The sequence below is a fragment of the Xylocopa sonorina genome, chromosome 4, assembly GCF_050948175.1.
Source record: "Xylocopa sonorina isolate GNS202 chromosome 4, iyXylSono1_principal, whole genome shotgun sequence".
Classification (NCBI taxonomy): domain Eukaryota; kingdom Metazoa; phylum Arthropoda; class Insecta; order Hymenoptera; family Apidae; genus Xylocopa; species Xylocopa sonorina.
This window is the reverse complement of record NC_135196.1, coordinates 7,807,881-7,820,477: the sequence shown is the minus strand read 5'-3', so window position 1 is coordinate 7,820,477 and position 12,597 is coordinate 7,807,881. Positions and strand designations below refer to the sequence as shown.

The 12,597-nt window shown below is 44.6% G+C and overlaps 1 protein-coding gene across 8 annotated transcripts in view; it reads right to left on the bottom strand.

Annotated features, from left to right (window-relative positions):
* Positions 1-12,597, bottom strand: part of LOC143422621 (uncharacterized) — a 458,375-nt gene that overhangs the window by 81,102 nt on the left and 364,676 nt on the right. For all 8 annotated transcript variants that reach the window (XM_076893399.1, XM_076893398.1, XM_076893405.1 and 5 more), the window contains one exon: positions 10,543-10,846. In XM_076893399.1, coding sequence (XP_076749514.1) covers positions 10,543-10,846 — 304 coding nt within the window. The remainder of the gene's footprint in view (positions 1-10,542; positions 10,847-12,597) is intronic.

The window sequence follows — 12,597 nt, the reverse complement described above, 5'->3', positions numbered from 1 at the left end:
AAAAAATCGTTAATGCATTTTCGCGTAACTAAATCTTTCTCTATCCTCTCTCAAATATTTTCGTTAAAATCTCAACAAGAAGATAGTTATAAAAATTAGAAAATTAAAATGATTACACATGTCTCCATGACTTTGATAAAGAAAGCTGCACAGTCCACGTTTCTTCATTTTCGCAGACGCAAATAAAATAAAATTCGAGACTACGCGAACACTTTTCCACCCTCCCATTGAACATCCCCCGGCTGAAACAGATGAAGTCCTGCTAAGAAAAAGAGAAATCGAGAAATAGTAACGAAAAAAAGGGAGGGGTATTCGACGAGTGAATCGACTTCTCGTTGAGAGACGTCGTCGATTCGACCAGTCACGAAGTACGCTCATTCGCTGTGCCTCCCTCTCGTCTCGTCAAAGGGCGCGTATAATTTCTCTTCCTTTTCTTTTTTTCTCCCGCAGCGTCGAATTATTCTCCTCCATCGAGAGCCGCGGACGATACCAATTTGCCTGGGAATTTACTTTCCGGCGAACAAAAAGGCTCCCTTTCAGCCGCGTTCGACGCGAATAAGAGAATACGGGCGCTCCATAAAAATCGTACGTGAACTCCCGCGCAATCGATGGACTCCCCTCGTTCGAGTGGGTACTTCGTTTTAAAAGCTCCGCGGGGCGAAATTAGAACACGTCGACTCGGCCGCACGGGGGAAGGGGCGAGAGCGGAACCAGACGAGGAATTTCGTTGCTCGTTCCGTCTGAATCACCGGTTATTATGGACCTGCATCGTTACTCCTCGATTTCGCGGCCTACTCGATCCAAAGAGTCGATCGTGACTCGAACGGGTCTCTATATTTCCTTTCACTCCTTTCTTCGTTCGCCTATCGAGTCGATGGATGGTCGATGCGCTCTGTTAGAATTTCCATCCGCGATATTCATACGCGCGAGATTATTCGAGTCAATTTGAGGTTGATTAGAAACGACGATCGAGCAGCAGGCTTTCGCAGTTTTCGTTTTGTACCTTTCATGCTTTATGCGAGTTGAAAGGCACGTACCATTTCTAAAATTTTGTTTATTATTATTTTGACTTTTAAATGGAGAGTCAGTTTGTCGTCAGAAGGACGTGAATATAGTACGATAGAGATTATGGTAAAAATTACTGTTATCTCAGCCTCAGCGCAATTACAACATCGAGAAATGATATATCGCCGAATTGGAGGGCTTTATGGATCCAACTAATAATTCAATTTCCATCCGAAAGGATAGAATTCTCCCTGGGCGCGGTTAGAAGCAATCGATACGGCTACTTGACGCTTTAATTCACGTGGTAGCTCTAACACAGCCCGCTATAAATATCGAGCATCGGTATCTAGGAAAATAGACGATCAACGAAATTTCATTTGGTTATCCTTTCGCGCTAGGTCGCCCGTATTAACATAAATTTCCATTGTCGACCGTTATTTACGACTCGATGCCGCTTCTGGCGTCCACGATTTATCCCTGTATCGAGCGAGCCGTTTGATAAATTTCGCCGCGCCGCTCGAACGACCGCCCGTTCGCCTAAACGCGGCGTTGTATCCGTGAAAAGCGGACCAGGACTGTTCTCTTTGATAACGAACGATCTATTTAGGGCGGCGAAAGGGCTGAATTTGTAATAGAATTCGCGAACGGAAGTGTCGCTGCGCGCGGCTTCCGTAGCGTTCCGCTTTCATCCGGAAATTCCGCGGCGACGATGATTTATCGTCGATTAATTGACGCGTTGTGGCGCGAATTGAACGTTATTGGAAAATTTCGAGTCATCTCAAAGAAGGTACGTTACGTTCCTTCGTTCGAGGCGGAAATAAGAATCTCGAAACAGAAAATTAGAGCGAGATTGGATCCTGTCATCGGTGGATTAAGATTTAATGTAGATACATCGGAAACGGTCAGAAACTTGCGCGATGTGTTATCAGGTTATTTACGAGAGTCTACATTGACAGGTAGAACGAGGGAATCAAAGGTTCCCGGGGTAATAAAATGGCGGAATTAAGATTTATAGCGGGAGAAGAAAGTTTCTTTCGTATCAGACTGAAAACTTGATGCAAGGGATGTCAAAAACTTTTCTATTAAACGTTAATAATATTTTATGCATCGCGAGGTACAATTGGCTCTCTCGTCTAGATAAGACATTTTTTTCATCCCGCGTAGCCCGTCGACTCGTCGAGTATATAACATCCCCTACTATTTTCTCCCCCTTTCCGGGATGTAAATTATGTCCTTCAATTTTACAAACTTTCCAGCGTTTCCAATTTTCAATTACAATTCCTGCGTCAGCTATGACGAACATTTTCATGGAAAATATGACGATTCCCGTGCTTTTCAGTCACGCGGAGGAGAAAAAAAAAAACCCACCCCCGTACTCCGCATAAATTTCGCGTCACCGTCGCCAGGATCCGCCCGATTATTTTCGTCCCGGGAGCTAATAGAACGCGAATAAAGTTCCCCGCGAAAGTCACCCCCGAACAAAATTTCATTTCACAGTCCGTCGTCCGGGTCAGGCAAATATTATCGTAAATTTCCAACCCCCGACCCCATCGTCGCACGTATCACCTGTCTTCGCCTGCTATCCAGCCTTGTCTCGTCCATTCTCTCGAAAATATTTTTTCCCACGCGACGATAAATCAACCTGTGCCGTTCGACACGTTGCTCTTCGATAACTAGAACGTTTACCATATTCTTCTCGGACGCTTTAATGACAGAATATCAATGGCAACGATACCTCTCCATTAACGCGAGTAGACGCGGTTAGGAACGAAAAGGGGTTGCGAAGTTCGCTACTAAAATATAAGTTACGCTCTCCTTCTTCCGTACTTTCGTGAACAGCATAAATTCGCGTTAGCGCGAATGCCATGTTTCATTTTTCGGACGCAGCTATACACCGGGACGGTGTTGTTGCGCAACATCGAATAGTCATGCGGGAAGATGCGCGCAATCCCCGATAAACTCGCGAGCCAGCACCGTTTAATGACCCGGAACAACATCGCGGCCGGTTGCGGCTGGCTCGTTTATTTTCCACCAGCGAGGGAAACGAAACAGCGCTTCCAGTTCTCGTTTCCGCGCGGGCCATCGAAGGAAAAGCTTGCGCGAATCGTGCCCGCGGAATTTCCAGCGATACCAGCCACGCTCGGTTTGAACGTAATTATTTGCAAACTTCCCACGTATCCAGCGTTTTCATTCTATTTCGACCGTTGCAACGCGGTGGGCGCCGCGAATTTTTCAACGTTGAAATAATAATGGGGGGCAAAATTAGACAGTTCGCCGGATTTTTCTGTCCTCCCTCTATGCTTCTCGTGCGTACCAGATTGCATTACATCTTCCGCTCTGACGCTCCGAGTGCAATTGCTTTTTTCTAGACGAATTCTGTCCACGCTAATTATATTAAAAAGTTGTTACAATATATATGGGTACCAATGGATCCTCTCGTTCATTTTATGTCGCATGTGCGCAGGCATTACGGTAGCTTGACTTAACAAATTTTAAATATCAACCTTCCGCAACGAACATGGGGTGAAGGGTAATTTCCTTACACTGGAGAATTTTACTATTTTTGATTAGAAGTAGAAGAAAAGTAGTGGAACCACTACCCAGGAACTTTCCAACAAGGTTTATCGACCACCCTCTCCACACGATTTATCCAGTTCGCGTTTTCGGGGTGTGTAAATTTTAATTCCCCTTAACAAAGCCCCAACAAACTCTCCCTGTACGAGCGCACCAGCAACGACAAGGGTGAACCGAGGACCGGGTAACGCTGTTAGCACAACGAAGGAAGCAAAGAGCTTCCCCCCGGCCGAGCCGACCGAATTGTCGCTAATCGGATACACTTTCAGGAGCAGAGAGCCGATATCGAGTCGAGCTCGCCTCCCTCGCAGACAGCTCCCGCGGGAAAGCACGTCAATTTCCGCTCGCGATGGCGATTCGTCGAAATCCCGCGCGCCGCTGCTTAGAAACTGCTGCAGCCACGTTCGATGCCCGGAAATTTATCGTCTACCTCCGTTTCTTCTCCTTCGTTTATCTACCCTGTCCCGGACACCCAAACCCTCCTCCACCTCGTCCCTGTATCGTTCGCGAGCGTCTCCTCTGGATGTTATAGATATTTTCAGACACAACACGACGAGCTTCTCGCGGCGGATGAGACGGAGCCCGAGTTAAGTGGAGGAGGAGTGGCGTTTCGAGGGGAGAGGTTTACGATCGTCGAAATTAGGTGGAAGTGTCTTCGATGCTGGAATTAACGTGTACAGTTTGTTACTTTCGTATTTGCCGCTTTCCTTTCCTTTGTATCCTGTGTCTTGCCCTGTGCATTTTGTCTGGATTAATGGTTCAAACAGATACATAATATATGAATTCTCCAACGTGTATTTTTCGAATAAATACTTCTATATTTTTCCATATCGAATAACATATACGACCATTACGAGAAGCGCGTCTATAGTATTTAATTTCGTCCACCACTCTTCGCCATCTGCATTTTCATTAACCTCAATATACCTGCACAATCAATCATTTCAACCTAACTTTCTCTACTCCCTCTCAAAACTCCCAAACTTCTCGAGAGCCGAAACTAGGAATACCATCTCGGGAAGTGCATTTGAAAGCAGATACCTGCCCGATAAAACGCGAAATAACGCGTCGGAAGTACAAGCATTCTCACGGCCGAGTTCCTAAAGATTCATTAAAACTTACCAAGCGTATCTCTCGCCCCTCCCCTAGGAAAGTTCGTCCCGCTTAAAGTAGGCGATAATTACGATTAGAATCGTTGGTTTCGATCAGTGAAGGGGGGATATAGAGATTTGGAGTCGCGAAAGAAACGCGAAGAAGCTACCCTTGTTCGCGCGTTGGATGCCATTAGGGTGTAATTCCGTTAAGACCGTCGCGGACGGGGACGCGATGTATCCAGGACGGCGAGACGATAGCGTTGGGCGACCATTTTGTGGACGAGATCGAGGGAAACTCGAAGACGAGAGCAGCGCGCGGGAATTACGAGAGATTAATCAACGACATCGCCGCCTCGACGCGATTATGCGGTCCAAAGAAGCCGAACAAACTCATCCCGATGCCCACCTCGACCGATTCGCGCGGGGAACTCATCTCGCCTCGCCCTTTGTGCGGCGAAACTGGATTCCGCGGCGCACAGAGACGCTTGGTTCCTCTTCTTCCTGCTGCCAACTATGGACTTGATAGATTTCTACGAATGTCCTCGAAAGGTGCATTGGTAAATGATTTATCTCTCGTCTCTCTGCTGTTTGCTACCGCTTCTTTTGCTACTCTGATTTTTTAATTGGTTTTATAATAACAACATATTTTGTTCGCGCGCATGAATTTATGACACGCACGGCTTTCCGGTATGGTCGAAACGTCTAAATTATTTGCGAACGTATCCGTTCCGTGTATCGAAATAAAAAAAAGTTTGTGTATGGAAAACGGGATTTAATAATAATTGATTTATGCCTCCCTTGTTATGCAAATGTTCTTTGTGCGATGAATATCAAATACGAACAATTAAGAGCCCGAGCGGTATTTTAAAAGTATGAAAAGCCTTTCGATTTAAATAAAACGAATGAAAAATGTATGTTTGCGAAATTTGAATAAAAGAATTTGCAAAATGGTGGCATTAACTAGCCCAACTCTTTTCAGGGGGATGAAACATTATCGTTTATTGCTGAACGTCGCCGAATTATTCCGCCAGCGGAGGGAAGCAAGGATTTAATCAGAATAATAAAAAGTTAATTAACCGAGGATGTGTTCCACCAAGTATAATACGTTCACTCTTTTGATACCATCTTTTTAATCCTATTTTAGAGAATTCTGTATTCATTAATTCGCGTCGGTGGATATTATTAGGGTCGTCGAGAACTGTGCGCAACGAGAGATAAGAAGAAAAGATTTACTCGTAAAATGTCACAGTTATATATATCACTAATGGTGCTCTACGATGCTAATCAGTAGTACTCTGCAGCATTTCAAAAATCTCCAACATCAGCGACTCACTCTCTCTCATTCGATAGATCTTTCACCCTCTGCTCTACTCAAGCGCGTCACCTTGCCATACAGAACTGCCCTATTCGCGAATTATTTAATCTCCTCCCTCGATAACCCAAGGCTACAATCGACACCAACAACTCCATATCTCGGTTCACTAATTCACCAACGAACCCCATCGAGCGCTATCTCGCTTGGGTCCATCGCCATCCCCTAATTGCGCCTAGGTCGGTACACAAAAGACAAACGGATTGCACCGTTAACTTTGTGAATCGTGAGTTCCACGATCGACACACCGCGTACCCCGACGTGCATACACACACCTTTATGCACGGTTTGCGCGCTCGCGAGAAGACGTACGCGTGTGCGCGCAGCCAACCGCAACCCTGGAATCCGGTCGAACGTAATTTGCAAACTTCGAGACACCCCGGTTCCGATTTCGATCGTGGTTCCAAAGCCAGGCTGCGCACACGTGTACACCGTGTCCCCGGCTGTCGTTCGACCCAGTTTGCGATGTTTCCACGCTAAGAAGATAATTCCGGGGCGAGCGAGCGCGGAACCAACCCCTGAAACGGTAATCACGACCGTACCGAATCATGGCCGAGCGGGACACCCCCTCAGGTAGCACGCGCCTCGTGTAATTAAAGGCGCCGCAGGAACCGAGGGAAACTTTGCGCGTACACGTTTTAACAAACAGCCAGGATTTTTGTCGCTAAGTGATTTTTGTTGTTCAATGCGTTCGGGAGATGTTTTCTGTGCCTCGAAATGTTTTCTTCACGATTTACGCTGACTTTCAATTCATGCTGAGATCCTACAATTTTGTTCACGAATTATTCGATGAACTGGCACGTCATACACCAAACGATGAAAGGTCTATAACAATTGACAAAAAAGGGAATCACGTGCAGTGTACGAACAATAAAATATTTGTCCGCGTTAACCGGCTCAAAGGAGCCCGCGCAGGAGCATCCTTTGTACCTGTATTAATTTAGTTCGCGTCCAACTAATTCTTTCCGCTCTGAAAAACGCCGGACGAATGGAAAAATGAATTAAAAGAAATGTGTACATCAATAGATCGATCGACGGGTATTCATCTGCAAATTAAGAATACCATCGACTTCCGGGTATAAAGTGCATGCACGCGTGCCGCATCGGTCCGTGATTAAAGGCAATTCATGGAATTCGACCGATTCGCTTGATTCCAACTAATTGCAGCGCCGAAATTCCACCGGGCGCGTATCCTCCGCGCGGCGAAAATGTTTTTCATGCATTTCTCCGCGTGTTTTATCGCGAACCGCGCGGTACTTCTGGCGCGATTTTAATCATATTAAACTCGAAGTCAGCGGGGGGGGGGGGGGGGGGGGGCTCTTTCGGCCGTAATATCGACAAAGAGTCCCGGAATTTCATATTGCGCGGACCTGTTTCCACGGTGTATATTCATCCCCCGTGAATATCGCTGTCGCGCCATAGAATCGGGCACGGCCGTGTAAATACGCCTGTTGTACGCATTGCTTAATACTCACCGTCCAATTGTACCTGTGTTCGAGCGTTGGCTCGCATCGCGCGTTCCGCTTACCAGAATGATTACTTCTTTTCGAGCGGTAGAATTTTCGTACAGCGATTCCATTTTGAAGTACTCGCAATCGAGATTAACATTAAGCTTCATTACATTCGATGCCATTTGATTCGACTGTATTATACACTGTCTTGTCGTTATTCGATTTCTTATTTGAATTTCAGCAAACGAGAAAGTGATTTTCCTACCTACTGGCTCATCTTTTCGATACCCTCGAGTAGATTTCGCGACAAAACACTTCTCTCATCTACACGTTACGTTCAGGCATTGATTTCGTCTTTGAGATCTTTGAAAGAGATTAACGTTGAACGAAAGTATTTTGTTTCAAGATTATTCGCGCAGCAGGAAAGACGCGATAATAAACGTGAAGCCGAGGAACGCGAAGCTCGCGTAACGTCCGATGAAATATCGTAAATCGCAAGACTCACCGCGTCTGAGAAGTTTGCATAGACCGGCGATTCCCTCCGCCAATCCCCTACACCGCCCTACCCCCCCGACTCTAGTCCCACCTCTTTCCGCGTCTCATTCTCATTACGAAGTTCCCGGTTATCAAATTTTATTAGCCCCCGCTTCAAGGGCTCGCCTTACTTCTAACTCAATATCGTAGATTTGTAGTCTCGATTTAACTACCCTCGCCCTTAACGCTCCTACCTCACCCCTGCTGCTCCACCTCTTCTCTTTCTTACACGGTCCCGCGCGCCGCGCCACCACCCCTCCTCCCCCCTTCTTTTTCCCTTGTACTCCCTCAGAGAAGACCAGATGTAAGCGCGCGCTCGAGCTCCAGCGACTTTGAAAGCAGCAATAATTCCGTGCTCCACGGCCGAAAACTAATTTCCACGAGCTCTGAAGACGGCCCCGGTGGACGGGGGATCAAGGAAGACGAACAAGGGATGGTCTTCGCCGTCTCCTCCCGCGTCCCCCTTTTCCCTTCGCCCTCTTCTTCTTTTTCTCCTCGCTGGTTTCACGATTCCTTGCGAGTATCCGGCACCCTCTCGCACCCCTTTATCGCCCGACAATAGCCAAGCGGCTCGATCCGCTGTACCATTGCCGGTCGTCGCAACCAATAAAGCTGGCTGGGATACGACAGGGTTGCTTGGTTCCGCGAAAAGGCGCTGGGGCGCACGGAACGACTAAGTCCCGGCATTTCCAGTTGTAGGATCAGCTGACGACTTGATTAGGGGATGGAGGATTCTTGTCATCACTCGAGATATCATCGAGACGGTGAACATTGGTATTACAGTATAATTAACACATGTTAAGCTTCGACGAAAATGAAATCATATCGTATCGATATTTGATCCCTCGATTTTAACTTGAAATTTTTTATATTAATTGAAGAGAAACATTTTAGTAGCAGTAACATTATTTATAGATGCAAGTTTATCTTCGGTTAATCGCTTACACCGACCATTATTGCCAGCACCTAATTTCTGACATCTAACGTCGTCAACACGCGATCAGTAACTATTACTGACGGAGTTTCTACAAACTCGTGCTACTGTCACGGTTGGCTGATTACACGCTAACCACTGTTAGTAGCGTCCATCGCGGCGTTGTATGCCAGTGTAAACGATGGCTCACTGATAAGACCAGTTTCTGTGCTGCGTTGGTAATGGTCCCCAATATTAACACCCCTGTTTGTCTAGGACCCAGAACGGAATGTTACTATATTCTGGGTAATTATGTGCTGTTATTTGCGTTGCATTATCTCTGTGATGCGCGATGTAAAATCGATCTTCTTGCTCGAGATATCGCCGTTTCTTTGAATTTTATTCGCTGGAAATGGATTCGAAGGTTACATTTCCATCGAGTTAGATAATATTACGAAATCATTGGCTTTTTAGTAATTATTTATCAAATATCATTGAGAATAAATTGTATTCGTGCCTTTGTATGGAAACTTATAATTACCAATTAAATCAAAGCTATTAATCTCGATTGTAAATGAATAAAAGTATTAAAAACAAACTAAAGCGGAACATAACTTTTGCATCATCCTGTTGTCGAGAATTCTCGAATCAAAAGAGCCGAATACTCTGGTAACCCGTACCATCAATAGAGATCATCCTACGCCGTTCTGGGTCCCCGATCCTGCTTTCCAATAATTACAATCGCCAACAGATTAACGAAGAAACGTTCCTGGACCATGTTATTAAAGAATTTTCCGCAACGATAGCAACGGTTCCCGGAATGAAGCTATCGAGCGACGAGCAGCAGCCAGCCTGGACAAATTGAAGACCACGAATGACGTATAAAAATTAATGAGGCCGCAGTTAGAGGTCGCGTAACATGCTCGCCGATCAGGTAGATCAATGTAATCCTCTTACGTTGCTGGATCTTCGGATCCGCATTGACCGGTCTCATCCGAGAGAGCCGCTCCTCTAAGCCCTTAAACCTATCTCAGACGAACCAATATCGGACCAATTTCGAGAAAACGGTGTCACGATATCTATATATATATATATATATATATATATATATATATATATATATATATATATATATATATATATATATAAATAGATAGAGTGAGAGAAGGAGAGCCCAGCGCGTACACCAAGCTTTTGGATTAAATTACCTCCGGTAAATGCATTGACAGATAGAGATGTTTCCCGTGAGACCTCCTTTTTTTCGTTTCTTTGATGTTTCACAATTGAGCAGACGATGCATCGTGTTGCGCTCGTCGATCGTTGACTCAGTGCAGATAGAAAATTTGAAAGACAAATTTATTCCTTGTTTTTCATTAGTCGTGTGTTTTTCTTCTAAAGTAATGGAAAAGGAGAACATGGAAACCTAGTTGCATCGAAAGAGTATGGTGAATATTTTCCACAAGTTCATCCATTCGAACTAATTTATCGTTTTAGTCGTCTTAGTTCCTCCACCATCACGCGCACATTAGATTCTACGCTATAAAGTGACCATCACACAACAGAAACGCGAGGAAAACCGCTTAGCAGGTTGTCACTTACCTTTTGCTGTTGCGTTTGCGTGGGTTCTGTGGCGAGCAATTGCTTCAAGGCCGGATGTCCGTGGCCGTTCGGCGTCGACGTGGCACCCGGCGTGCTTGGGGTGCTGGGGTTGCTTCCTGGTGTATTTGGTGTGTGAGGGCCGGTGGTTGGACTGCTAGGACTGACGCTTTCGTTCACCTTGCTACCAGCGTGATGGTTCTCCGTGTGCCTCCTCAGGCTCCTCGCGTCGCAGTACGACTTGCCACATCCTTCCGCTTTGCATTCGTACGGCTTCTTGTTTCGATGCGTCAGCATGTGCCCGTTCCTGCGAATTTTTATAAAAAACAAATCGTCTATAAATGAAACGTTGGTCCATAAATCCATCTGAGTTTAATACGTTTCAGTTGGTATCTCTTGCCACATAGGCTGTTACAAAAAAATGCCTCGAATTTTAATTGGATTCCTCGTCCCTCGAGTGTTTAATGGAAAAAAAAGGGAAATTAGTCAAACAACATTTTAGTTAAGGAGGACAGTGTACATCAAAGGCGACGTTGCTTGCTCTCGTTCTCGCCATCGATACGAGAACCCAGCTTGGCGGATCCGATTTCTCTGGACAAACATTTGCCTAGAATATCACCGTGCCGACCGAGTCGAGAGGGAAACGGCTATGACGGTGAGTTTTTCGGATTACTCGATTAATTTGCGACGTCGTTGCCTGGAAAACGTGATTTTGGACAAGGATCGAACGTTTTGTCTCGCGTGGAATCCATTTGAAAATTTTGTCAATTTTTTTCTTGTCCAAAGGGACCACCTTGGATCAATTACCATTAATTATTTAAATTTAGGGAAAAATGTTATCTTCGATACTTTTCGTGGAGAATATCTTAGCCTTGAATATCCGGAGACATTTAATTAGAATTAAAAGGCAGGTAACGTTCTCTCGAAAGTTGTTTGATGTTTCTGAGTAAATGTAACCTTCGACATTTCGCCTACGCGTTGACCTTTAATTTTTAAGAGCGAGGCACTTGCTTTGTACATCGAGTGAAAACGGGAACGACCGAATTTTTGCAAATAAAGAAAGGGAACTCAAAGTTTGATTAAACATTCGATGTAAATATGTAACGATTAAATAGAGAGATGTAAATTACTATTTTTGATATGTCTGACGAATAACTATTCGTAATCATTAGAAAATTATACAATTTTTAAAGTAGAAACGAATCAACGAAGATCAGTAGTTTGTCGGTTTAGAATAAACTCAGATTTTCGCACGGAGTAGATGAGAATGCTAAAGACAGAGGGTGTTTATACCCTCGCAATTTCTTTCGTTCCACTTTCTTTTCTCTTGGATCTGCAGCGAAACGTTTTTAGCGCATCGAGGAGACGGAAAATGGCGCGGACAAAGACCGTATTGAAGACGTCGAAGCGGGAAAGGAAAACTTCGTTGTTAAAAGAGAAACAAAAGAACTAAAGTACCGCGGATCCTTTTTTCCTTTAAAGACGCTGTATCCTTTAAGGGACCGCTCTGAAAATATATTTCTAAAGTAGAATCGATCGGGCCACCAGTGAGAGACTAATGGGGTTCCTGAATAATTAGCGCAAGTCTTGAAAGTGAAATATTCCGTCTACGGTGCCAAAATAGAATAAATGAACATCCGCACCTCTCGTTTAAGTCGCATAAAATAGCAAATAATCTATATACATCGCCTAATTTGTCATATATTTCAAACACAACACATAGATTTTAAGGATCTTACGAATATTAATTTATTTGCTAGTCGAAATTAAACGTGGGCTGCAAAATAACGTTTCGCGAACTTTGTTAAGAGGAAACGGTAGGTACAATTTTATAGAAGTCTACACGCAGATACCAAAAATATAAAGCAGCGCAGAATTTGATATGATAATTAGACTGCAAATGTTTATGCATTTATGGAAAATTTTCATGAGCAGAAAATACAGAAAGCGTGTAATGTGCGAAAAAAGAAAAAAAGCAAATAACTGGAGCACGTTATACGTTGTAATACTTTGGGGGGTAAAACAAGCCTCTATTTAGATTCTATTTCTTTAGTTACG